Source organism: Rana temporaria, chromosome 2 (genome assembly GCF_905171775.1).
Source record: "Rana temporaria chromosome 2, aRanTem1.1, whole genome shotgun sequence".
NCBI lineage: Eukaryota > Metazoa > Chordata > Amphibia > Anura > Ranidae > Rana > Rana temporaria.
In genome coordinates this window covers 72,079,917-72,107,737 of record NC_053490.1, presented here as the reverse complement: position 1 = coordinate 72,107,737, position 27,821 = coordinate 72,079,917, and the positions used below count along the sequence as shown (strand labels likewise).

Here is a 27,821-nt window from a genome sequence, read left to right as displayed (position 1 = left end):
TCGTATCTTAGATAGGTTTAAGTGTATCTCTGTTTGAGAATACACTTAAACCTAGGTCGGTGCAGATTCAGTGTTAGATCGGCATATCTACTGATACGCCGACCTAACTCTATCTGAATCTAGATATTAATGTCTACTGTATTCGTTTACTTTTTGGGCACTGTACATCATTGAATCCTATACAGCACAGTATTTTTGTTTATATTTTTGTGTTCTGTACTAATGCAAATTAAAACAAAGTTATTGCGTTGGAGCGTTGTGTTTAGACCTTTTTTTTAGAATACAGTACAGTACAATAGTTAATAATGCTTAAAATATTGATTACTTGTCGCTCCTCGTTTAACGACCAATTCGTTTAACAACCTGGTCGCTGGAACGGAACCTGGTCGTTAAGCGATGAGTACCTGTAACATTATTTTTTCTTGTTACAATGGCATCTGAAAATTGGTGAAATATATTAGGCAGAAAGTAAACACATTTAGATAGATTTACTAAAACTAGAGAGTGCAAAATCAGGTGCAGCTCTGCATGGTGCCAATCAGATTCTAACCTGGAAGCTGACTGGTTTCTATGCAGAGCTGCACCAGATTTTGTACTATCTAGTTTTAGTAAAATCAACCCCATTGTCTGTGAAGTTGATATGTTAAAAGCAGAAAAGATGGGCATCAAAGTTTGCTATTAAAAATGTCATGTTTATTTCATTAAAGACCTAAATCATGAATATGCTTCATTAGCAGCAGATTTATAATTAGAAATTATGCTTAAGGTTTGTACATATGGACATTTGTTTTGTTAGTACATTTATTTTCTAAATCATAGTATATATTAAAAAAAAAATAATAATGATTTTTAAATCTTTTATAACCCTTTAAGAAAATATATGTCAACCTGCGTTTGGGGTGTCATTGATTGACGTCCACTGCAGATCGCAGTTCTTTTTTGAATGCAGTGTGGTAAAAGCACAAAGAATGCAGGTTTCCTGCACCGCGTTCTGGTGTGAATTGGCCTTAAATGTAATCAATAAATGCAGTGAAACTGAGATTATTGATTAGCTACACTATTCGTCTATGAATCATCTAAAAGTACCTATGAGCAAATTTTACATCGATGGATAGGTATTTTCCTGAGAATGATGGACGGGATATATTTGCCTATCTTCTAATGGCTCATAGGAATGTAGGGACCGACCATTATAGAATGCTGGGACCCGCTGCTATAGCCAATCAGCATGCACAGCAGTTCATATGCAGTATTTTGAATTATTCACCTTTCTAAATCAAATAATAATCTAATTTGATAGTATCGAGTCACAAGTCAATTATTTTGAAATTGCATCCTTGTTATGGTTCAAGTGTCCACAAAACATGCCAATTAGTTTTAGGGGTCTTAAAAGCCCTCATCTTTAGGGATAGACTTTAAAATTAGGCAACCTGCCAAATACTGCTGGATGGAAAAGTCTTGCATCACATGTAAAAAGTCTGCGGAGCTTAAATAACTGTTAATGCAATCCAGATGTTTAATAAGTAACTCATAATGTCATGAGCTAAGCCTAAGACTTGGATGCAGAAATGGTCCCGCCAGTGTCTCAGGGACATTGATGGATAGCAGACTGGTAAGATATTCAACTTGTCTACATTTTGGTTAATAAAGGGCCCATACAGAGGGGGCTCTCAGATGTCACGTCACAGGAAAAAGAGGAATGACGGGCCAAGGTATAGATTACGACTGGACACGGCCAGACATGCCAACAGGACTAGGTAAGTAAAGATCTTGGAGGAAAAGGGAGAGGGGTAAATTAGCACATGGGGGAGAGACAAAAAGGGTATAGAGTCCTTCAGAAAAATGTTTTCCTTGCCCTTTTAGTAGATTGTTTGGGTAGTCCATCATACTAGATGAATGCAATATTTTTGGGGAAAATCTGACTGTATGTTGCCAGTGTTTGGCAAAAACCTACCCAACTATGAGAAAAATTTGCTATAATGGGTCAGCATCTAGTCCACTATTACTGGATCAGACCAAATTTGTTTATATAGTAAATGTGGTTATTGACTTGGAGTATGCGGAGAGCATTAAAAAAGCAAATCCAGCCTATTTACATGTGTAAACTCAATTTAAATATTTAAACAAGAGCCATAAAACATTTTCACAATATCTTTACACTATATATACAAACGTTATTTCTGGGACTATTTAACAACCCCTGTATTATTGGCCAAGCATTCGATTTACAATGTGCTTAAATCCACAGTTGGGTCTAAACCTGGTCATTTCCTAGACAGGCCTTGCAGCATGTCAATGGGGATTGGGAATATAATGGTGGAATTGTTCTCGGTAGCGATCGTGGCTAAAGTTTGGAGGTAGCGCAGTTGTAGAGCTGCCGGAGATTCACAGATCACTATTGAAGCTTCCTTCAGAGCCCGAGAGGCATTCATCTCCCCTTCTGCTGCTACTACCTATAAAGTCAAAGGAGGCATATGAAAAATACATACTTTATAATATACAGGTTATATTTAAGCATGAGTCACAATTGCATGAAGTAGGAGTTATGCTTTATTCATATTGGAGAGGTAAAACAGTAGGAATTTATATTTATGTATTTATTTATTTCAGGTACTTATATAGCGCCGTCAATTTACACAGCACTTTACATATACATAGAGGCCCGGATTCTCAAACGAGTTACGCCGGCGTATCTCCGTATCTCCGTTGTAACTCTGAATCCGAGCCGTCGTATCTATGCGCCTGATTCTTAGAATCAGTTACGCATAGATTTGTATTAGATCCGACCGGCGTAAGTCTCTTACGCCGTCGTATCTTAACTCTATATTTACGCTGGCCGCTAGGGGCGTGTACGCTGATTTACGCCTAGAAGTATGTAAATCAGCTAGATACCCAAATTCACAAACATACACCTGGCCGACTCAGTACAGATACGCCGTCTACATTAGGCTTTTCCCGGCGTAAAGTTACCCCTGCTATATGAGGCGTACATGAGGCGTACCAATGTTAAGTATGGACAATCGTTCCCGCGTCGAATTTTGAAAATTTTACGTTGTTTGCGTAAGTCGTTCGTGAATAGGGCTGGGTGTCATTTACGTTCACGTCAAAAGCATTGGCTTCTTGTGGGTTAATTTGGAGCATGCGCACTGGGATACTTTCACGGACGGCGCATGCGCTGTTCGTAAAAAGCGTCATTTACATGGGGTCACATAAAATTTACATAACACACGGCCACATCTACCACATTTGAATTAGGCGGGCTTACGCCAGCCTATTTATGCTATGCCGCCGCGACTTTCGTTTGAGAATACGGCACTTGCCTGTAAAAGTTGCAGAGGCGTAACGTAAATAGGATACGTTACGCCTGCACAAAGATACGCGACTCTATGTGAATCCAGGCCTGTACATTCACATCAGTCCCTACCCCCAAGGAGCTTACAACCTTAGGTCCCTAGCACACATTCATACATATACTAGGGCCAATTTACCCTACCAGCTTGTCTTTAGAGTTTGGGAGGAAACCGGAGTATCCAGAGGAAACCCACGTGACGCAGGCACAGGGAGAACATGCAAACTCCAGGTAGATGGTGTCGTGGTCGGGATTCAAACCAATGACCCTTTTTTGTTGCTAGGTGAAAGTGCTATCCACTACACCAATGTGCTGCTATTTATATACAGATCTTTGCCGAAACAAAGTTCCTTAGTACTTTGATAACCATAGTAAATTGTGCCAAAGTGCACTGCCCCTCACCCCTCTTTCTATTTTTAATGAAAAATATTAGAAGAATCAGTATGACAATTCAAATGCTTCAGTGTCCCCGCTCTGCCTGCCAGTCTGCTTCCTAGGCCCCCTTTCACTCCCTCTACATAGGCTGCAGACTATATAATGGGCCCCTTTCAGCCTAAGAGCCTACACCTGTCTGGTGCTAATAAGCAGGGCAGCCCCTAAAGCCGGTCACTGTGGAGATTTTGCTGGTTCCTAAAGAACCAGTCAAAATTTGCTTCGTTGGTGGCCCTGTTGCCCCCTTTCACCAAATTTTAATCAAACGAGCCCAGCAAAAAAAGTGTTGGCCAAACAACACTGTTCTGGTATACTGACAGCTGCCACCAGTGGTTGTCAGAATACAATGGCGCAACAAGGGGGGGGGGTGGGATTTATCCTTCCATGTTGTATTGTGAGGATAAAGGAATCTGTTTTATTCAGCCTGCTGGATAGATAAAAATAATTATGCAAGTACATACATGACCAGCCTAAGGCATGGTTTTACAGGGGGCAAGTAGTGTCACTCAGCTTCCCCTGTGCTACTTAACCTGTACTCGCTTGACTGAATAAAAAATAAAAAATACATTTTTATTGGGCTATATTTTTAAAAAGCAATATAGACTCGAGGACAACATATTAAATATTTAAAGGCCAAGTTCACCTTTGTTCACTTTTATTTTCTTCTAAATTCCAGCTTCCCTATGTACCAATATATCATTAATGTACTTCTTTTGCAAAAATAAAACAGCTTTCCATTAATTCTACACACGGTTACCTCACTCTCTTCATAGTTGCTTAACACACTTCTCAATTACTTCTGCCTTACTTCCTGGACAGACTTTAGGTCATGACACAGGAAGGAGTTGAACAGCTGAGGGTGAATGATGCAGGGGGTGTACTAATGAGATCAGCTGGTCAACTCCTTCCTGTGTCATGACCTAAAGTCTGACCAGGAAGTAAGGCAGAAGTAGTGTTTTTCAACATCCATGAAGAGAGTGAGGTATGCATGTGTAGAATAAATGGAAAGCTGTTTTATTTTTGCAAAATAAGTACATTATTGCTCTATTGGTACATAGGGAAGCTAGAATTTAGGGGGGGAAATAAAAAGGTGAGCAAAGGTGAATTTAGCCTTTAAAACCATAGTGAATATAGAGAAAAGACCACCGCAGCAACCTAAAGTGGTTTTAGGACACACAAAAAGAGAAAATTGTGTTATATGCAGATGACACTCTTGTTCCTCTTCAATACCCATACATTTGTCATGTCAAAAAAATCAAAATAATATTAGTAGATTTCAGAAGGCGCTAGAATAATAGTAAAATTCGAACTATAAAGTGTAAAAGTTCATAAAAAAGTACATACAAAAGTGATATAATCAGATGAATAACTGTGTTCCAAATGTGTAGGAAGATGATGTATTTAACCCACCCCACAGACAATCGCATGCTCTCCCTAAGTGTGTCTTACATATGCATGCTCAGGCAAATTAATTTTTTTATTTTTATTATTAATTATTTATTAATACCTATCGATTGCTTTTATTTGTAATTTCAATCAACAATGAGTTTGGGCATTTGTTTAGCTTTGCGCCTTTTATATCATATGCAACACTGCATTTTTCTGCCTTCATTGGAAGAAGTCTATACTGCTGCCTCTTGACCAGTGCCGGGCAAGATCATCCAGTGTCCAGGGCAAAGATGCTAAATTGTGCCTCCTCCCTTCATTATGTGCAAGCTTATGAGGAGGAGTGGAGAGAGAGAACAGCGCGCACCTCCTCCCGGCTCTCTTTTCCTCTCCTTGCCACTTCTAGCGCTGGGCTGACAGTGATGCCGCTGTCACTACTACTGTCAGTCTTATAGTAGAAGGAACTTGCGGCACTCCCGTCCCTTCAATACATGTTTCCCCAAGGGCAGCTTCCCCTTCTGCCCACCCATTGTCCCGGCCCTGCTCTTAACCCTTTCCCCTCACCGCTACCTCCCATTTTGGGACAGTTAAAAGTAGTTATTTCCTTGAAATATCTTGGAATTACTATCACCTGCTCCCCTTTGGATTATGCTCCACAAAATAATCTCCCGTTGTTGACTTGATTCCAAGCTCAAAGTAAAACCTGCTGAAAATTGCCCTTATCTCTATTGAGCCAAACCAACCTGTTAAACATGATATGGACGCTGCAGCTTCTATAGTTTTATACACAATTCCCCCAACCCCATTGAAACAATTTATTAAAATGAATGCCATCTTTTGAGACCTAACTTGGAAGACAAAAACCCTTAGGCCGCGTACAGACGAGCATACATGTACGATGAAACCGGTCCGCCGGACCGTTTTCACCGTACATGTATGCCCGGGGATTTCTGTATGGTGGCTGTACTCACCATCATACCGAAATCTGCGCGTAAACAATACGCGGGGCGTGTCCGTGCCGTCACCGCGGCGATGACGCGGCGACGTGGGCGGCCCTGCCAGTTCAATGCTTCCACGCATGCGTCGAAGTCATTCGACACATGCGAGGAACATGTCCGAGCGGGCAGGATTTCAGCGAGCTGTTTTAAAACAAGTCCAGAAATATTTGCCCGCTGGAAAAAGGCCCGGCGGGCAAATGTATGCTGGAATCCTGTCCGCTCGGGCCTACACACGACCGAACATGTCTGCTGAAACTGGTCCGCGGACCAGTTTCAGCAGACATGTTCGGTCGTGTGTACGGCCCATTAGAACTAAACTGGGGTTTTTACGTTACCCCAAAATTTCACGTGGTCTGGCAGCCCCAATTGCTTGGATCTATTTTACAGCTGCTTAGCTGCAACATCTGGCTGGCTGGCAGTGAATTGACTACTCCAGCTCCTCCTTTACATTTCTCTTGGTCCTATTTACAGACAGGCACTTCAGTATCGGAAATGCCATTATATACCAAATGGTTATTTATATAAAGGTTGAAAATCAAAACTTTTTTTGTTGGAACACACTAGTGAGATCATTTGCACCCATGCTGGGGAAGTTTTATTTAACGGTTTATATACACTGGGGTTGATTTACTAAAACTGGAGAGTGCAAAAATCTGGAGAAGCTGTGCATAGAAACCAATCCAGGTTTTTTTTTTTGTCAAAGCTTAATTGAGCAAGCTGAATTTAGAAGCTGATTGGCTACGAAGTACAGCTGCAGCAGATTTTGCACTTTCCAGTTTTAGGCTAGGTTCACACTGCTGCAAATTCAAAATTGAAAACCCTGCACAGATGTCTCTTAAATCGCAGCCGAAATCGCGGCAAAACCGCAGCAAAATCGCAGCCGCGAAATCGCGGTAAAATTGCGATTTTACCGCGATTTCACGGCTGCGATTTTGCCGCGGTTTTGCCGCGATTTCGGCTGCGATTTAAGAGACATCTGTGCAGGGTTCAATGTAAATCGCGGCCCGAAACAGGAACTACTTTTTGAAATCGGTGCAGCGCCACAGATGCGGCATCGCACCGATTAGGACAGTGCCATTGCTGACAATTGCCGACAGTTGCCGGAAAATGCCGCCGATTTGAGATGCGATTTGACATGTGAAATCGCATCTCAAATCGTACCAAATCGTACCCAGTGTGAACCTGGGCTTAGTGAATAAAGCCCACTATCTTTATTCACAGCAGAGCTGCACTTAATTTAGTGATATTTGATCAAGGAACAAGTCACTGCTGGCCAGCTGCTAACTGATAGATGAAAATATTAAACTTTTATTTGTATTTTTCATTTGGACTATTTAGAGGCAATTGTAGCGCTGGAGTCTTTTGAGGTATGCATTTTTGCAGCCGTTTGTCTCTTTGTTTTCAGAAATACCGAAAAACGTATTTAAAGCGGAAGTAAACCCATTGATTTAACAGTTTCAAAAAGCAGTTACATTTCCGGCATGCCGGGATTGCTAAATGTCACATTGGTTGTGCTCTCAACCAAACTGTCAAACCTTCCAATGGCTGGTGTCATAATTGATCACATGTGCAGCTCTATGGCAGTTGAAGATTAAACATAGGCCAAGATGGCAGCTTCCTTGGTTGAAAATGATAGGTGGGTTTACTTACACTTTAAATAAAATCTGATTTAACCACTTGCCGACCAGTGCACGAATATATATATATGTCGGCACAATGGTTTGGCTGGGCATATAGGCCTTTAAGATGTGGCATTGTGGGGCACGCGCGCGCCGCGAGCTTTGTGAGTGTGACTGCGGGTCCCGCGGACTCGATGTCCGTCAGGAGTCCCGCGATCATCTCACTGAGAGGAAGAACGGGGAAATACTGATGTAAACAAGTATTTCCCTGTTCTGCCTAGTGACAAGGACAGTGATCACTGCTCGCTGTGATCGGGAGCGGTGATCAGTGTCGTGTCACACGTAGCCCATCCTCCTACAGTTAGAACACATCCATAGGACACACTTAACCCCTTCAGCGCCCCCTACTGGTTAACCCCTTCACCGCCAGTGTCATTTATACAGTAATCAATGCATTTTTATAGCACTGATCGCTGTATAAATGACAATGGTCCCAAAATGATGACAAAATTGTCCGATGTGTCCGCCATAATGTCGCAGTCACGATAAAAATCGCTGATCGGCACCATTACTAGTAAAAAAAAAAAATATTAATAAAAATGCCATAAAACTATCCCCTATTTTGTAGACGCTATAACTTCTGCACAAACCAATCAATAAACGCTTATTGTATAATGTTATATATATTTTTTGGGGGATATTTATTATAGCAAAAAGTAAAAAAAAAAAAAAAAATTTTCAAAACTGTCGCTCTTTTTTTGTTTATAGCGCAAAAATTAAACGCCATAGAGGTAATCAAATACCACCAAAAGAAAGCTCTATTTGTTGGGAAGAAAAGGACATACATTTTGTTTGGGAGTTATGTCGCACGATCGTGAAATTGTCAGTTAAAGTGACGCAGTGCCGAATCGCAAAAAGTGCTCTGGTCTTTGGGTAGCCAAATGGTCCGGGGCTGAAGTGGTTAGAAAATGGGTGTAAACATTTTTTTACCTAATGCATTCTCTGTAATAAGGTAAAGAACACCTGCCCTACAAACTCAAATTCCTAAACACTTACCTCTTTTTTATTTTTTATTTTAAACAGCATCACCTGATACTATTTAAAAAAAATAATATTAAATTGGTATTAGTGAATAATTTGTGCATTTTACATTTGCCTATAATTCAGGGTTTGGTTTTCAGTGTTGGTAATAATGCTGGTGAAACATTTTGTCCTAGGGATAAGATGGCACCATCAGTTAGTGCATAACCACTAGGATTATAATTGCTTACTTTAATGCAATACATTTTTTTTCTTTTTGTTTTTTTAACAACTGCCTCATTTTTAACACATAGGAATCCATGCACTAAAAATTTGAAAATTGCCAACTGTGGGTTAATCTCAAGCTACTTAAATGCATATAAGACATGCAGTTGAGGACTTAGCCCCCGTTCACACTGGGGCAACTTGTCGTGTGATTTGACAGTTCCAAATCGCATGACAAGTCGCACCCTATTGTTGACAATGGAACCATTCAAATCGGTGCGACTTCGACTTTGCGGTGCCGATTTGAAAAAACGGTTCCTGCACAATTTTCTGCGATTTCAGGTGCGACTTGCAAAGACATTTGTGCATAAAGTGGCACAGATTTCAGCCAAGTAGCACCTGAAATCGCGCTGACCTGTTACTTTGAAGTCGCGCTTCTTCACGTGACGTGGCACGATTTCAGAGTAGCATCAATGTGAACCAGGGCTGCCTTAGAAGCAGTCTTATTTGTCATGGATACAATGTAACTTACAAATGCCAGCCCAGTATATTAATTGTAATGTTACTATCCCATGCTACACATTTTACAACGGTGTGCTTTTTGTCTAATATCCGATAATCATTACCTTAGCTCTGGCCTCTCGAACAGCTTCAGCCTCAGCCGCCATGGCCCTCTGCATCTGCACTGGTAGACGAACGTCCCTCATTTCTACCCGTTCCACATTCACCCCCCATTCATGGGTGGCATTATCCAGAATTGACTAGAAGGTATAGAATGGTTTAGTCCATATTGCTGCACAGTATCTTTTTTCCAGTTAAAAGACTATTACCAAAAAATACGTATAAATGTACCGTAAATAAAGGCTACACAGAATATATATACAGTACATACCAGTAAATGGCAGATAATGTAAGCAAGGGCTTTCCATAATTTTTGTTGTAGCTCTCTATCATCTTTTCATTCAATCCTAAAGGAATATTTATTTTATTTTTGTTTGCCTTGGCTTAGGATTTTAAAATGGTGTCGACTGTCACTTAAACAAGCTGCTAGCAGGCTTCGAATCAGTGCTAATGTTTTTGTCATTCCTCACTGGAGCAAATCGGATCATGCTTTATTTTTTTTATTTTTTATTGCCTTCCTCTGGATCAACTGTGGGTATAGGATTGTGTATATGGATGTTTATGGGTCTATTGAATTGCTTTGTTTTCTATTGCCTGAACTTGAAGGACTAGTATAAAGAAGGATAGCTGTGAAGCTCACCAGAGGATATGCAATTCCAATAGTCCTGGTCGCATCCCAAATAAATCTGAAAATTTTAAAAAGAATGCCCCTGGGATAGTATGGAATGATAGGACAATGATATGGAATTGACAAAGGAGTATGTATAAAAGTAAAAATTATTTATTATGTATTCATAAACAAAATTGAAAATATACAGAATTTACAGAAATATATTTAAAAACAATAGAACTGACATGTAATATAAGTTGCCAGAATACATTGTTTCACACCCAAATGTTGACAGGTGAGTCAGTACAGAAGGGGTGGAAAATAATGGCTGGGTTTATTCAAAGCACATGTGTCTAATTCCTTCTTCAGGGTTTATGTATGGGCAAAAATATAAAATTACTTATCCCAGAGGAATTTTTGCATATGTGGACAACATAGACATGTCAGGCGGATGGATCCTCGGAAACCAGGGAGTCCAGCCCAGACGTGGTCACGCACAGCCAAAGAGGGGCCTGGCCCTTTAAGGGAATAGCGTAGTGTATATATATGCTGGTATCTAACCAAGTATTGATGATGTTCAAATATACAGGAGGTCCAGGCATACTGAGATCTAATAGTGAGTGGGCCCATGCAGTGCACCAATGATCACGAGGATAGCCAAAGAGCAAAGCTCTTGGCTCCTGTGTTGCGATGTATGCATTGGATAGGGTAAGGGAGGATTATAACTAAGAATGGACCAATACCAGTATTTTAAGACCGAGTACGAGTACCAATACCTTGGATGCATTTATTTTTTTACACAAGAGGGTTCACTTACGTGCGGTCTGATTTTGATTCAGTTCCCTCTGGTGCAACTTTGTTTGGCGGTTTGAGTGCAATTCCGCAAAAAATTGTCAAAGTGTATGACAATGGGCCATGCTCAAAATCATACATGTGTGAACCGTCTCCATTGAAAAGGCTTCAGTTTCACATCATGCGAATTGGAGGTGCAGTTTAAAACGCAGCCAATTCGCATATATGTCTTACAGTCTGCAGACTCAAAGGTATTGGATTTAGTATCGGAGCATTTTCACAAGTACTCATGCAAATGCTTATTATCTGTATCATTGCAATGCTAGTTATAATACCCGTTATGGGCCGTACACACGACCGAACATGTCTGCTGAAACTGGTCCGCGGACCAGTTTCAGCAGACATGTTCGGTCGTGTGTAGGCCCGAGCGGGCAGGATTCCAGCAAACATTTGCCCGCCGGGCCTTTTTCCAGCAGGCAAATATTTCTGGACTTGTTTTAAAACAGCCCGCTGAAATCCTGCTCGGACATGTTCGGTCGTCTGTACAGACCTACCGTACATGTCCGAGCGCCCGCCATCCCTCGCATGCGTCGAATGACTTCGACGCATGCGTGGAAGCATTGAACTGGCAGGGCCGCCCACGTCGCCGCGTCATCGTCGCGGCGACAGCGCGGACACGCCCCGCGTATTGTTTACGCGCAGATTTCTGTATGATGGTAAGTACAGCCACCATACAGAAATCCCCGGGCAGACATGTACGGTGAAAACGGTCCGACGGACCGTTTTCATCGTACATGTTTGCTCGTCTGTACCCGGCCTTAGATGTTTTGCCATTTATGTGCCATTGAGTAGATTTCCCTTCACTTCCTGTATCATAGCCACAACAGGAAAAGATAATATTCAAAAGTGAAGTAAAACCCTGGTTGTCTCCAGGATCACCAGAACTAGTGTCTCCATTGGAAGATTTCCTCTCTACTCCTGATAAGATGACCACCTAAATTTGGGATTTTCCTTAATTTTTATTGATAGCGGTCACTAGTACAAATAGAAAGGTCATGTGTATCACAAGAGCAGAAAAAGAAAATCACTGTTAACTTTTGTATTTTTTTCTGTTGTTGCTGAGGGAATGAACAGCAGTGTAAAAGCAGCAGTTTTGATACCACTTCTGAATACAACAGATGTAAACACCAGAATTGGAAGCCTCATTGTGCCTTTGTCTAGTCTATAGAAATAACTTTTCAGTAAAGTGACACTTATGCCGCGTACACACCATCACTTTATGTGATGAAAAAAAACGACACTTTCTGTGAAGTAAAAAATTACGTTTTAGAAACTTCAATTTTCAAAGACGAAGTTGCCTACACACCATCGTTTTCTCACAATGTTCTTGCAAAGCGAGGTTACGTTCCACCATTAGGCCGGCCATACACTGAGTTAATTTCTAATTTTCTTTATTCCCCCATCAACCATCTGGTGGGGGCAGGAGAGTAATAATTGCTAGCAGCTATAGCAGCTGCTATCGTTAATCGCAAGGGAATCCAGCAGGCTGGTTGTACCCAAGTTGATCAATCAACTTGTTACATTCAGCCTGCCCATTAATGAGTCAAACTGTGTATGGCCGGCCTTATCCTGAATTTTCACTATACTATTAAATAAAATTGTAAACTGACACACTTCAGAATAATGTCAAAATGTATCTAATCAGTAAAGGGAGCCGCTAACCGGAGCCGTCGGTAGCGGCAGAGGTGATCGGGTCCTTTCCTCTTCTCAGCTGGGACATGAGTGAGGGCAAGATGGCCCCCACCCGTCCCCATAGCATAGCAGGGCGGAAGTGACGTTAAAACATCACTTCCACCCATGCTTCTTAACCTCCCTGGCGGTATGATTCTTTCAGAAAAAACATGCTGAAAGCGGTACCATTATTTGCAAGGAAATTTGGCGTTTTATACTGTAGGCCTGTAATTTTTAGAAATAACTCACTTAAATCTGACCAAACAAGATTCTAATAGGCATCCCGGGTATGACATTTTTTTAAAAACAAAATTATAAATTATAATATAATAAATAATTATAAATAATTATAACAAATAATAATATAATTATAATAAAAATTATTCAATAATGTAATCAAATCAAAATCACTTAAATGTGCTCAGTTGCAGAATTGTTGCTGTCATTTTTTTTTTTTTTTTATGACGAATTTCCCCACAAATCTCTATCGCACAATTCTGCAAGTGATTATAATTTATTATCGCTGTTTTTTAGCTGATCTAAAACCATTTTTGACATAAAGGGACACTTTTGGTTGCTATGGACAATCTACAGTTTGCAGGGAGAAAGAAAGGTTTTTATTATATAAAATGACATGCATGACACAGGACAGACCACTAGGGACAAGGGGGGTGTGTTTTTTTTACATACAGTACTGTAATCTATAAGATTACAGTATACTGTATGTAAAGTGTTTGTTTACTTTTTATGAATTTGGCGCCGTTCTCCGTCCCCGTGCGTCGTAACGTCGCAGGGAACGGAGATCGGCGTCACACAGAGGCACTGTGTGAATCGAGCGAGGTCCCGCTCGCTCACACAGCGCGGTGGCATCGCTGGATCCAGTTACAAGGTAAGTAAACCATGCCTGTGGATCTAGCGAGGCAAGCCAAAGTCTGACTCGGGGTTACCGCTCGCAGCAGGAAAATCTAACCCCGAGTCAGTCTCGGGAATACCGCCAGGCAGGTTAAAGCAATATTTTCGAAATGTAATTTTTTTTATTTTTTTTGTATTTAAGTCTAAATATTAGATCTGAGGTCTTTTTGACCCCAGATCTCATATTTAAGAGGACCTGTCATGCTTTTTTCTATTACAAGGGATGTTTAAAGCGCCCTGTCCCAACGAGCTCGCGTGCGAGGCGAATGTATACGTGAGTAGCGCCCGCATATGAAAACAGTGTTCAAACCACACATGTGAGGTATCACCGCGATCCTTAGAGCGAGAGCAATAATTGTAGCCCTAGACCTTCTCTGTAGCTCAAAAGATGCAACCTATAGAATTTTTTATACATCGCCTATGGAGATTTTTAAGGGTAAAAGTTTGACGCCATTCCACGAGCGGGCGCAATTTTGAAGCGTGACATGTTGGGTATCATTTTACTCGGCGTAACATTATCTTTCACAATATATAAAATAATTGGGCTAACTTTACTGTTGTCTTATTTTTTTATTCAAAAAAGTTACATTTTTCCAAAAAAAGTGCGCTTGTAAGACCGCTGCTCAAATACGGTGTGAGAAAAAGTATTGCAATGACCTCCATTTTATTCTCTAGGGTATTAGAAAATATATATATATATATAATGTTTGGGGGTTTTAAGTAATTTTCTAGCAAAAAAAAATGTTTTAGTCTTGTAAACGCCGAAAGTAGAACTCCATCTATAACCTACTTTTTAGTTTTGCATAGAGGACTAGAACTTATATCAGATCCATACCACTGTCCCAGTCCATGCTAGGGAGTTTTGTTGCAATTATTTGTAGTCACTAGGACGTGAAGTGAGGAGAAACCCAAAATGTTACTGTTTTCACTGGAAAAAAAGTAGAGGGGGGTATCTTCCAGTGTCATCTGTACTGGTGACAACTGGTAAAATTGGTGTTTCTCTGGGCCCAGTGGGGAGATTCCTACTCGCATATTTTTGAGTCTCTGGTACAGTAACAAGAAATCTTCACAATGGGGACAAACTTCATAGACATTCGTACCCTTTCCCATAAAAAAAAGAAACTTAAAAAAAACTAAAAACGGTTCGTCATTAGGAGGGCAGAATCCTACCTGAATATTGTGGGCGATATCCTCTCGGTTTGACAAGATGCTGGCGAGGGTCTGTGTCCCTAGAATGTTCCTCAGAGTGGTTTGGGACAGCTGGGCAGTAGCTAGATGAACATTGTGAACATTGGCCACAGATTTTATCGCATTGTAAATCTTATAATATACAACGCCATCCACTGTTGTTGTGACGGAATCTTTAGTAAGGATCTGAAAGAAAAAAGAAGCAATTCAAATTTTGCTAAAAATAGCAATTAAAGGGACACTAGACAATATCCTTATGCCCTGTACACACGATCGGTTCATCCGATGAAAACAGTCTGATGGATTTTTTCATCAGAAATCCGATGAAGCTGACTTTCATCAGTCTTGCCTACACACCATCAGTTAAAAAAACTATCGTGTCAGAACGCGGTGACGAAAAACACAAAGACGTGTTGAGAAAAATGAAGTTCAATGCTTCCGAGCATGCGTCGACTTGATTCTGAGCATGCATGGATTTTTAACCGATGGACGTGCCCACAGACGATCGTTTTTTTCTATCGTTTTTTTAACCATCAGATAATTTTAAAACAAGTTCCTAGTTTTTTCACCGATGGATAAAAAAAACGATGGGGGCCACACACGATCGGTTCGTCTGATGAAAACGGTCCATCAGACCGTTTTCATCAGATGGACCGATCGTGTGTACGCAGCATTATTCTCCAAAAAATAATCCATACACACCCACTACTTAAAGTTGTTGTAAACGTCAATATTTTACTTGTACCTATAGGTAAGCCTATAAAAAAAGGCTTACCTATAGGTACTGCAAATATCTCCTAAGCGTGCACCATTTAGGAGATATGTACTATATTTGCAGCCGATGACATAATTGGTGCATGCACTCTGAAGGAACAGCCAACCAGGATGTTCCCTTAAAGTCCTGTGCCATAAATGGCGGCTCCCCCGTGCATGCGAGAGAGTGATGTCGCGCAGCTCTGGCCAGTCACAAGGCCAGAGTCCGTGGACCCAGGAGGAAGATGAGTGAAGATGGAAGCAGCCTCCAGGGATGACATCGTATCGATGGAAGGCTTTGTTTTCAGGTATGTTTCACATAATGTGCTAAGATGCGATGCACACTAGCACATTATGAGTTTACCTTGCAGGTCAGAAAAAAAAAGGCACCCAGCGGTTTACAACCACTTTAATGACCCTGTAATCTATTTTTCATGAAATTGTTTCTTCCTGTGTTTTTCTGCCTCCTTGTAACATCCTCCATGAGCTCCTGAGCCTATCTTTTCCCTTCTCACTTTCGATTGTTCAGAACAAGCAGCATTAGTTGCAGTCATGTGCTCCACTCTATGCACACTACTAATTCCATTGTTTATCCCAGAAGTAAGCAGGAGAGTGTAGCTGTTTTCCTACATACAGTAGAATCATGGAGAAGGAACTCAGCCACCCTCTAACAGGAAATCAGATCACAGCTGCAAAAAAAAAGGAAACAGGAGAAGGCTTAGAGCAGTAGTAGAAAGTACTTTTTTGTGTTAGGCCCCGTACGCACGACCGAACATGTCTGCTGAAACTGGTCCGCGGACCAGTTTCAGCAGACATGTTCGGTCGTGTGTACGGCCGACCGGACAGGTTTCCAGCGGACATTTGTCCAGGCGACCGTTTTCCAGCGGACAAAAATTTCTCAGCATGCTAAGAAACATGTCCGCTGGAAACCTGTCCGTCGGACATGTTCGGTCGTCTGTACAGACTCACCGTACATGTCCGCTCGGCCGCCATCCCTCGCATGCGTCGAAGTGATTCGACGCATGCGTGGAAGCATTGACCTTTCAGGGCCGCGCACGTTGCCGCATAATCGGCGCGGCGACGGCGCGGCCACGTCACCGCGTATCGTGTACGCGCGGATTTCTGTCTGATGGTGTGTACAACCATCAGACAGAAATCTCCGGGCAGACATGTCTGCTGAAAACGGTCCAGTGGACCTTTTTCAGCGGACAGTCCGTCCGTGTGTACGAGGCCTTAAAGTGTAAGTTTGCCTTTTCACAAAAAATGAAAAGGTGAACATTCTACACACACCTCACCCTCTTGCACTGATCTCTGTAGATGATCAGATTTCACTTCCCATGCAGCCGGTGCAGCATTCTAGAGACTTGAAAGCTACAGTCTTCTGCAATTTCTTTCAGAGTGATTCTGATTGGTCAGCACTGGCAGGTGACCACTCTTAATTGGAATCGCTCTTATCTCTCCTGAGATCCATAAGGAAGGAAGGGCTTTCAAATTCCTGGACCACTGCACAGGCAGAGTGGGCAGTGAACGCCAATCATCTATGCAGCAGGGACCCGGAAGTGGGGAGGGTGTAGTATGTTAGTTCACCTTTTCTCTTTTTTTTTGGCCCACATAGGTAAATGATCACACAACAAGAAGTGATCTGAATTCTCTCCAATAGGTAACAGACAATAAAGACAAAAATAACAGGGGTCTGAACTCTTCCCTACTTTGTCCAAGCTAATTTTTTTTCTTTACTTTAAACATACTAGGAAATCATTATATTCCATACATATAATAATAGGATACAGCTATTAAAAACTGGGGAATATTAAGTGCAGACTATGTCCAGGCTGTAGTGTATGTTTATAACGTTGATGAAGTAACAACGAACAAGTTGGCTTCTCTCCAATGACTTCAGCCTTCACAAAGCTTTATTATTCCAGGACTACCCAGCAGAGTCCACCCAGATCATAGTATTCTATGATTAGGTCTTAGATGAAACATGTCAGAGTGAAGATTGATCTTGGTGGACTCTCCTGTGATCTAATACTAGAGTAATAAAGCTTTGCGAAGGCTGATGTCATTGGAGTGTGAGCAACTTTTTTTTCATTTCATGTGGGGAGCACTGATGAGCAATATCGTCCTGCACCTATACCACAGAGATGGGTTGATTGCGATTTTAGAGCGGCAATTATTATTAGTACTGCGATAAAGTAGCCTGTAGGAAGTCACAGCAGCCCATAGACACTCTCAACCAGGCCAGCTCACCGGGAATATAACTATCTTCTACAGATCTGTAACATATTTTATTTATGATGACATGGAATATGTTTATACATTGAAGGCAATTAATGCACCTACTTCTTGTGGTGGGATTGCAAATGATATCACCCTCAAATCCACCTTAATGAAAGTATCAGTGCAGGGCAGAATGAACATCAGTCCTGTATATCAAAAGAAGGTTATCAGTAAAATGTACATTTCATATTATCCCAGGACTATAAAAACATAACTTTTTTTATGAATCAGGTAGATATTTAATTGTTGAATATTTGTATTTTGCATTGCTTTTTTGAGCCAACATATGAAGCTTTAGGCTCCTTGCTACATATGTACCCATACATTTCTAAAGCCTATTAAACATCTTTTGTGTAGAGGTTTTGTAGCTAAAGCTGGAATTTACACATATAATGAGATCACTCATTCCCTACTGTATGGCTCAAGTTTCGGAAAGACAGAGAGAGCCATAAAACATACAGCTAATTCCTCTTTAGCTAACCCACAGCACTGGTAATCCTTTGCCATGTATTAAACGTTTATTACTAAAACATAACCAACACAAATAGAAAACATGCTGGTGTAACTAGTGACAATAAACACAGCTGATGGCAACCAATAGTAAGACAAACTAAATAAACATACATATCATATATGTTGCCGCGCTAACATTGTAAAAATAAATTGCTAAAAAAATCAAAAGTCCATATCAAAATGGAAACTATCAAAGGTAAATATAAGTGTATGAAATAGTTTAAATCCAGAGTATGTCTTGAGGAAAACCTTACTGATATTGTGCAGAGATTGTGCTACTCCATTAATATAGTCACCACATGAGCCATTACCATTGTAATAAAAACTTACCAGACTGAAATTACCCCACTACAGAGACTGATTGCCGCATTATAAATACTTCCACCGGTAGCATTCGGTTCACACCCATTTGTTCAAATAAGTAAGGCTGACTTTCTATGTTAAAAAAGGTTTAGCGCATAAAAAGTCACAATTTCAAGCTGTACAGCAGAAGGTTCCAACTCCAAAGAAGCGTGGCAGTGTCGCTTGCGTAGGTTTCGCCCAATGTGCGTTTCATCCCATAGGACATGGGATATTTATTATAGCAAAAAGTAAAAAATATTGTGTTTTTTTTTTTTTCAAAATTGTCGCTCTTTTTTTGTTTATAGCGCAAAAAATAAAAACACGCAGAGATGATCAAATACCACCAAAAGAAAGCTCTATTTATGGGAAAAAAAGGACGTACATTTTGTTTGGGAGCCACGTTGCACGACCGCGCAATTGTCATTCAAAGCGTGACAGTGCTGAAAGCTGAAATTTCGCCTGGGCAGGAAGGGGGTATATGTGCCCAGTAAGCAAGTGGTTAAAAAAATATAGTATTTATATTTTTACAGTGCATTTGCTATCTAGGGTTCAACCAAGAGGTGTCCCTTTTTCCAGGAACTCAGAAACAGTAAAGACAGGAGATGCTGTTTTACTGTTAGATATTTGCAATATTTTCTGTTTATTTTGTTTAGGCCAGTGACATGTACCTAGATTTTAATACATAATTGCAATTGTAAACAGAAAGGTTCAAATCAGTAATCATATAAAATATATAATGTTGACATAGCCTGACCTAAATATGTAAACTGTTGTAGCTAAGGATAGGAAAATGCCTGGAATTATTTATTTATTTTTACTTTTTAAACATTTAAAGTTTGAATGCTATTTAAAATCTACATAAAAACATAATGCAATGATTTGCAAATCTTATAAACCCATATTTTATTGACAATATTAAAATATCAAATGTTTAACTTGAGAAAATTTACCATTTTAAGAAAAAACAAGGTCATTTTTAAATTGATGACAGCAACAGGTCTCAAAATAGTTGGTATATGGCAACAAAAAGCTGGCAAAGTGGTAGTAACAAAGAAGAGCTGGAAGAACATTTTGCAATTCATTTGGTTAATTGGCTACAGGTCAGTAATATGATTGGGTATAAAAAGGGCATCTTAGGCCTTGTACACACGATCAGTCCTTTCGATGAGAACGGTCCGAAGCCAATTGTGTCACAACGCAGTGACGTAAAACACAACGACGTGCCGAAAGCATGCGTGGACTTGATTCTGAGCATGCGCGGGTTTTTAACCGATGCTTTTGCATACTAACGATTGGTTTTGACCTATCGGTTAGGCGTCCATCGGTTCAATTTTAAAGCAAGTTCCTATTTTTTTGACCGAAGGTTAACTAACCGATGGGGCCCACACACGATCGGATTGGACCAATCTAAGCGGTCCATCAGACCATTTTCATCGGATGGACCGATCGCGTGTACGCGGCCTTAGAGTGTCAAATTGTCTCAGAAGTAAAGATGGGCAAAGATTTAACCAATCTGTGAAAAGCTGCATCTAAAAATTGTCAAACAATTTCAGAATAATGTTTCTCAACGTAAAATTGCAAAGACTTTAAATATATCATAATTTACAGTACATAATACCATCAAAAGGTTCAGAGAATCTGGATAAATCTTTGTGGGTGAGGTACAATGCTGAAAACGCAATATTGGATGCCCGTGAACTATGGGCCCTCAAACAGCACTGCATTAAAAACAAGCATCTTTCAAGAACTACAGCAACGCTACGATCTTGAAGATACCACTTGACTTTTGTGTGGGCCCCTTCATACCCCTAATCGGCTTCAGCATCTTTACTTTTTTCCTACATCTCAGCTAGTTCTGGATCTTGGGATTGGTCTTAGCTACAATTTTACATTCTAAACCCATCTTTTGGTTAGACATTCAATGGAAATAATATGTATGTTTTTTCCTAATAAGTATGTTCTTTTTGACAAGGATTCTGCTTTCCTTTTTTGTTCCTTCTGTACCTTGCAAAACTTTTATATCACTGCATGGGCTCAGCAATGCTTCCAAAAAACACAGTTCGCTGTGTCACCCAAAAATGCAAGTTAAAAACACTATCATGCAAAGAAGAAGCCCTACTGTCTTTTCTGTTTCCAAGCTCTTTTACATAGTTACATAGTAGGTGAGGTTGAAAAAAGACACAAGTCCAACCTATGTGATTGTATGTCAGTATTACATTGTATATCCCTGTATGTTGCAGTCATTAAGGTGCTTATCTAATAGTTTTTTTAACTATCAATGTCCCCCGCTGAGACCACCGCCTGTGGAAGGGAATTCCACATCCTTGCAGCTCTTACAGTAAAGAACCCTCTACGTAGTTTAAGGTTAAACCTCTTTTTTCTAATTTTAATGAGTGGCCACGTGTCTTATTAAACTCCCTTATGGGAAAACATGTTATCCCTATTGTGGGGTCACAACAGTATGGTATTTGTAAATTTAAATCATATCCCCACTCAAGCGTCTCTTCTCCTGGGAGAATAAGTTCAGTGCTCGCAACCTTTCTTCATAACTAATATCCGCCAGACTCTTTATTAGCTTTGTTGCCCTTCTTTGTACTCGCTCCATTTCCAATACATCCCTCCAGAGGACTGGTGCCCAGAACTGGCAGCATACTCCAGGTGAGGCCAGACCAAAGTATTGTAGAACGGGAGAAACATTTCTGTATCCCTGGAGTTAATCCTCTTTTTAATGCATGCCAATATTCTCTTTGCTTTGTTAGCAGCAGTTTGGCATTGCATGCCATTGCTGAGCCTATCATCTACTAGGACCCCCAGGTCCTTTTCCATTCCAGATTCCCCCAGAGGTCCCCCCCCCCCCCCCCAGTGTATAGATTGCATTCATATTTTTGCCACCCAAATGCATTATTTACATTTTTTCTACATTAAACCTCATTTGCCATGTAGTTGCCCACCCCATTAATTTGTTCAGATCTTCTTGCAAGGTTTCCACATCCTGCGTAGAGTTATTGCCCTGCTTAGCTTAGTGTCGTCCGTAAATACAGAGATTGAACTGTTTATCCCATCCTCCAGGTTGTTTATGAATACATTAAATAGGATTGGTCCCAGCACAGAACCACTTCAAACCCCTGACCATTCCGAGTATTTCCCTATTATAACCACCCTCTGAACTCGCCCTTGTAGCCAGTTATCAATCCATGTACTCACTCTATGGTCCATGCCAACGGACCTTATTTTGTACAGTAAACATTTATGGGGAACTGTGTCAAATGATTTTGCAAAATCCAGATACACCACGTCTACGGCCCTCCCTTTATCTAGATGGCAGCTCACCTCCTCATAGAAGGTTAATAGATTGGTTTGGCAAGAACGCTTCTTCATGAATCCATGCTGATTACTGCTAATGATACCGTTCTCATTACTAAAATCTTGTATTTAGTCCCTTATCATCCCCTCCAAGAGCTTGCATATTATTGATGTTAGGATAACTGGTCTATAATTCACAGGGATGTATTTTGGGTCGTTTTTAAATATTGGCTTTTCTAAAAATCAGCTGGTACCATTCCAGTCAGTAGACTGTCAGTAAAAATTAGGAACAATGGTCTGGCAATTACTTGACTGAGTTCCCTAAGGTAAGGTACCTTTTAAAATTGTCTGTTGCAAAGTTGAAATTTGACATTCTTTTTGGCAACCATGGGCTCCAGACTAAAGAGGAGAGGAACCTTCCAGCTTTTTATCAGCACTCAGTTTAAAAACCTGCATCTGATGGTATGGGGGTGCATTAGTGTGTATGAAATGGGTAGCTTGCACATTTGGAAAGGCAACATCAATGCAGAAAGGTATATGCAGGTTTTAGAGCAGCAAATGCTCCCATCCAGACAACGTCTTTTTCAGGGAAGGCCTTGCATATTTTCAGCAGGATAATGCCAAATTGAATACTACATATTTGACAACAGCATGGCTTCATAGTGAAAGAGTCCAGGTGCTGTACTGGCCTGCCTGTAGTCCAGGCCTTTTACCAATTGAAAAACAAAGAATACCCAGAGCAGTTACAATCCTGTATTAGACAAGAATGAGACAACATTTGTCTCGCTAAACTCCAGAAACTGGTCTCAGTTCTCAGATGTTTACAGACTGTTGTTAAAAGAGAGGAGAGGATGCTACACCTTGGTAAACATGGCCCTGTTGCAATTTTGTGGGAATTAGGGGTGTACTTTGCAAGCTATTTGTTGCCCTTATATTGGAGATGTGTTGCTGCCATTTTTTTTTTTTCAAAACAAGATTTATTGAGAATAGGATTTTCAAACATACAGTATAGTAAAAAATTTCAAACATATTGTTATACAACAATGTGCTGCGACATACAGTTGGATAGATGTAACATATACAAATAGATAGCCTGCCTAGGGGCTATCAGTGCCTAACATCAAGGAAGGCTGCAAATATCAAGCAAATGATAATGAACTTCAAATAATTGGGTTAAACCAAACCAGTAAGTAATAAAGAGGGTATTTGAAGGACAGAAAGAAAAAAAAAAAAGAGGGGTGGGATCCAAGGGTGGGAGGAAAGTGCATTCTGGAATAAGAATAAAATGTATTTGGTTGGGTTAGGAGGGTTGACGAGGAAAAAAAAATTCAAATAGGAAGTTTTATACAATGAAACCCTACTAACTAGGATTACATCTGTAAGGGGTTGGTGATGCTTTAGGTTAATAGAAATCGCCATTTCTTTTTTTTTTTCATTTACCTTATTTTAAAACATTTGATATGTTTTCTATTTTCTATTGTGAATAAAATATGAGATTTTCAAATGATTGCATTCTGTTTTTATGTTGATTTTTACACAACAACCCAACTTTTTTGAACATGGGGGTGTACAATTTACACATAATTATTATTATGTGATCTTTAATAAAATTCTGTAGGTAGTTTTTACAGCTGTTTCACTTTCAATGTAGAATAGTCCTTACCTGGGCCACTGGGTTTTCCTGATGTGATACGACCCAAGCGAAATACAACGGCCCGTTCATATTCTTTAATTATCTATAAAAAATCACAACCAAAAATGTGACTCTCTGTACACATTTGGTGTTCCATTACTATTATGTAAAAACAAAACGATATCTTACCTTAACACAGAACCAGATGGAAAGTGGGAAGGTAATGACCATAAACAAAGCAGATACGATGAGCAGAACCCAGCCACAAACACCTATACCACCTTTCATGGCATCTGGAGGACAAAAGATACCACTGATTAAGGACAATTTACACAGTTTATAGACCATGATGAATAAACAATGACAGATGATCCAGGGCCAAACTCTTAGGCCATGTACACACAATCAGACCCTGTACACACAATCCGAAGGACCGTTCTCATTGGTTAACCGATGAAACTGACTGATGGTCTGATGTGCCTACACACCATCAGTTAAAAAAAAGATTGAGTCCAACGCGGTGACGTAAAACACAACGACGTGCACAGGAAAATGAAGTTCAATGCTTCCAAGCATGCGTCGACTTGATTCTGAGCATGCGCGGGTTTTGACCTATCGGTTAGGCGTCCATTGGTTCAATTTTAAAGCAAGTTCTAAAATTTTTGACCGAAGGATAACTGACCGATGGGGCCCACACACGATCGGTATGGACCGATGAAAAGGTCCTTCAGTCCGTTTTCATCGGTTTGGACCGACCGTGTGTACGCGGCCATAGAGGTCACCAATCACTACTAGTTGGTGGCTTCATCTTTCTTTCTCTTTAAATAAATCATCAGAGACAAATCTATATAAAATGATAGTAAAAGTAGAAAAAAAATACACTTTTCCTGACCATGGAGAGGTAATTATTACCTATTGAGTCACTTAGTTGAACCAAGCATGATATGAGTTCAGACTCTTCACATTTTTGGCTACGTTCACATTTGTGCATTGCAGAAATGCGTGCAAAATTGTATCTGTTCCCGCAATGCACAAAACAATTTGCATCCTTTTGCAGGTGTGCAGCATTGTTATGCCGCATACACACGATCATTTTTCGGCATGAAAAAACTTTGTTTCTCAAAAACGTCATTTAAAATGATAGTGTGTGGGCTTCACATCATTTTTCAGGTTCTGAAAAACGACAAAAAATTTTTTTTAACATTGTTTGAAACAATGTAGTTTTTCGGGTTGTAAAAAACGATCGTGTGTGGGCTAAACCGACGTAAAAAAACTGCGCATGCTCAGAAGCAAGTTATGAGACGGGAGCGCTAGTTCCGGTAAAACTACCGTTCATAATGGAGTAAGCACATTCATCACGCTGTAACAGACAAAAAAGCGTGAATCGTCTTTTACTAACACGGAATCAGCTAAAGCAGCCCAAAGGCGAATGGAACTTCCCCTTTATAGTGCCGTCGTACGTGTTGTACGTCACCGCGATTTGCTAGATCTTTTTTTTAAAACGATGGTGTGTAGGCAACATCGTTTTAATGATGAAGATGGGAAAACGTTGTTTTTTCGACATGCTGAAAAACAAAGTTTTTTTTCATGCTGAAAAATGATCGTGTGTACGTGGCATTAGAAGCACTGCAGCTCTGTTTGCTAACCTGCATGTTAAAAGCTCTCATTCTTGATTCTTGATAAGTTTATAAAAATCTTTACAAGTGATGAGAAAATTTGCTTACTATTAAAAACACCACTAGATGGCAGTACATGATAGAAATGAATAGTACTGTATTTATTGGCGTATAACACTCACTTTTTTACCCTGAAAATAGGGGGTAAACTGTGCCTGCGTGTTATACGCAGGGGGCTGTGGAAAGTGTTTTTCCTGAAACTTCTCTCTTAAAGTTGGGGTGCGTGTTATACGCCTGTGCGTGTTATACGCCGATAAATACGGTATATGAAAAAGAGCGTAAAGGGAGATATACAGTGTATATAAATAGTTTTCAATTTTCTTTACAAATAAATATCTGAAAAGTGTGAAGTTTTCCACATTTTATCATGTTACAGCCAAAAATGTGAATTTATTTTATTGGGATTTTATGTGATAGACCAACACAAAGTGGCACTTAACTGTGAAGTGGAATGAAAATCTTGCCACAGATTCTTAAAGCGGAGTTCCACCTAAAAATGGAACTTCCGCTTAACCCACTCCGTGCCCCCTTACATGCCACATTTGGCATATAATTTTTTTGGGGGACTTCCTGTCCCACTTCCTCCTTCCGCCGAGGGGCTGGTGAGGTGAATAGCTTAATCGCCTTATTGCAGCCCCTCCCTGTAGGCGAGCACCTGTCCAATCGGACGGCGCCGCGCCGCTCACGCATGCGCAGTGGGTGCCCGGCCGTGAAGCCGAAAGCTGTCACTGCTGGGTGCCCACACTAGGAATGAAGAGGGGGGGCGAGGAGCGGAGCCCCGGCCGGCGCGTCGCTGGAACCGTGTAGCTGCTGACTTTTAATAAACTTTAAAAAAAAGGCTGGAACACCCCGTAATTGGATTTAGGTCTGGACTTTGATTGGGCCATTCTAACCCATGAATATGTTTTGATCAAAACCAGTGGTGCCCAAACAGTGGCCACAGAGCCCTCTGATGTGGCCCACGGAGCCCTGTGATGTGGCCCGCAACCCACTGCTCTGGGATGGAATAGAATTGAATACTTTTATTAAGGGTCAGTTTATTCCTAAAATCACAGTGTATATATGGACATGTCTGTTCTGCAGTTGTTACTGGGCTGCTTTAAAACTGACCTGCAGATGCAGAGCAGCACACCTGTGGGTTACCTGCACTGAGCCATAGACTTCCGTTATTACCTACGAGTTTGGTGAGCTTTCTGAAAGTGCACCAAACCTGCATAATATAATAGAAGTCTATTGCAAAGTGCAGGAAAGCCAAAGGTTGGTAAACCGCAGCGCATCAGTGTGAAAGCAGCCTTGGGCCCCTTTCACTAGGTCAGTCTGACCCAATTGGACCCTCCATTCACCTCTAAGGCCCCATTCACACCTGAGCATAGCATTTTCAGGCAGAAAGAACCGCAATTTTACCATGATTTTTCAACGATTTTTGCTGCGTTCTTTACCAAATTTTTGCTGCGATTTTGACATGCTTTTGCCGTGATTTTGTACAGGTCAAAAGGTCACCAATGTAAAAAGCAGAAAAAATGCCCAAATCTGCCTTAAAAAAAGTCCCAGAACTTGTTTGAGCTTCAGGCGTTTTGGAGCTTCTGGCTTCAGGTGTTTTGGAGTGGAGATGTGAACCATCTCCATAAAGAATAATTGATTTTTTCCCCTCCAGCGTTTTGTAGCTTTGGGCTTCAAGCTACAAAATGCTCAAGTGTGAATGGGGTCTAAGAAGTGGCAGATGTAAACCGACTTGTGTCCTACCTCCAATCCGGTAAAAAAAAGAAAAGAGTATAGTAAGCTGTGTCTGCTCTGCATATGCAGAGCAGACACAGACCTGCCATCCGCCCATTCCATTAATTGTGGCCCACGATCGGTTACCAGGTCGCTTCAGTGGCCCTCGCGCTTCAAAAGGTTGGGCACCCCTGATCTAAACCATTCCATTGTAGCTCTGGCTGTATGTTTAGGGTCATTGTCCTGCTGGAAGGTGAACCTCTGCCCCAGTGTCAAGTCTTTTGCAGACTTAAGCCTCGTACACACACGCGATTTTCAAGTAAACCATGCGTGTGTACGAGGCTTTCAGGTTTCGCGTCAAGAAAACTGACCAAAATCTCGACGAGAAAAATAGAGAACCTGCTCTCTATTTTCTTGTTGTGATTCTTGGCAGTGTTTTCCTGCCGAGAAACCCGAGCGTGTGTATACTTACCTGTCGCAGTGGTAACCCGCGCATGCTCAAAATTACTTTTACGCATGCGCGGTAGCTTCTTAGGCATAGGTAGGGTGTAGCAAGATGGCGGCGACGGGATCGAATGTGACGAGCGCATGCTCGTCGTAGTCAATGACGTCACTGCGTTCGTTCCATTTAAAAGAACGGCGGTCTGTACACTCGGCCGGCAAGAGATTCTTGCCAAGAATCTCGTCAGGAAAAACAACGTTTTTTTCCTGACGAGATTCTGGGC

At 40.8% G+C, this 27,821-nt stretch overlaps 1 protein-coding gene across 5 annotated transcripts in view; it reads right to left on the bottom strand.

Annotated features, from left to right (window-relative positions):
- Positions 1–671: 671 nt before the first annotated feature.
- STOML3 (stomatin like 3) overlaps positions 672–27,821 on the bottom strand; it is a 48,666-nt gene continuing 21,516 nt past the window's right edge. For all 5 annotated transcript variants that reach the window (XM_040340368.1, XM_040340369.1, XM_040340372.1 and 2 more), the window contains 6 exons: positions 23,897–24,000; positions 23,738–23,810; positions 17,980–18,062; positions 14,866–15,069; positions 9,656–9,790; positions 672–2,453 (listed from right to left, as the gene is read on the bottom strand). In XM_040340368.1, the coding sequence (XP_040196302.1) occupies positions 2,265–2,453; positions 9,656–9,790; positions 14,866–15,069; positions 17,980–18,062; positions 23,738–23,810; positions 23,897–24,000 (788 nt within the window). In that variant the 3' untranslated portion in view covers positions 672–2,264. The remainder of the gene's footprint in view (positions 2,454–9,655; positions 9,791–14,865; positions 15,070–17,979; positions 18,063–23,737; positions 23,811–23,896; positions 24,001–27,821) is intronic.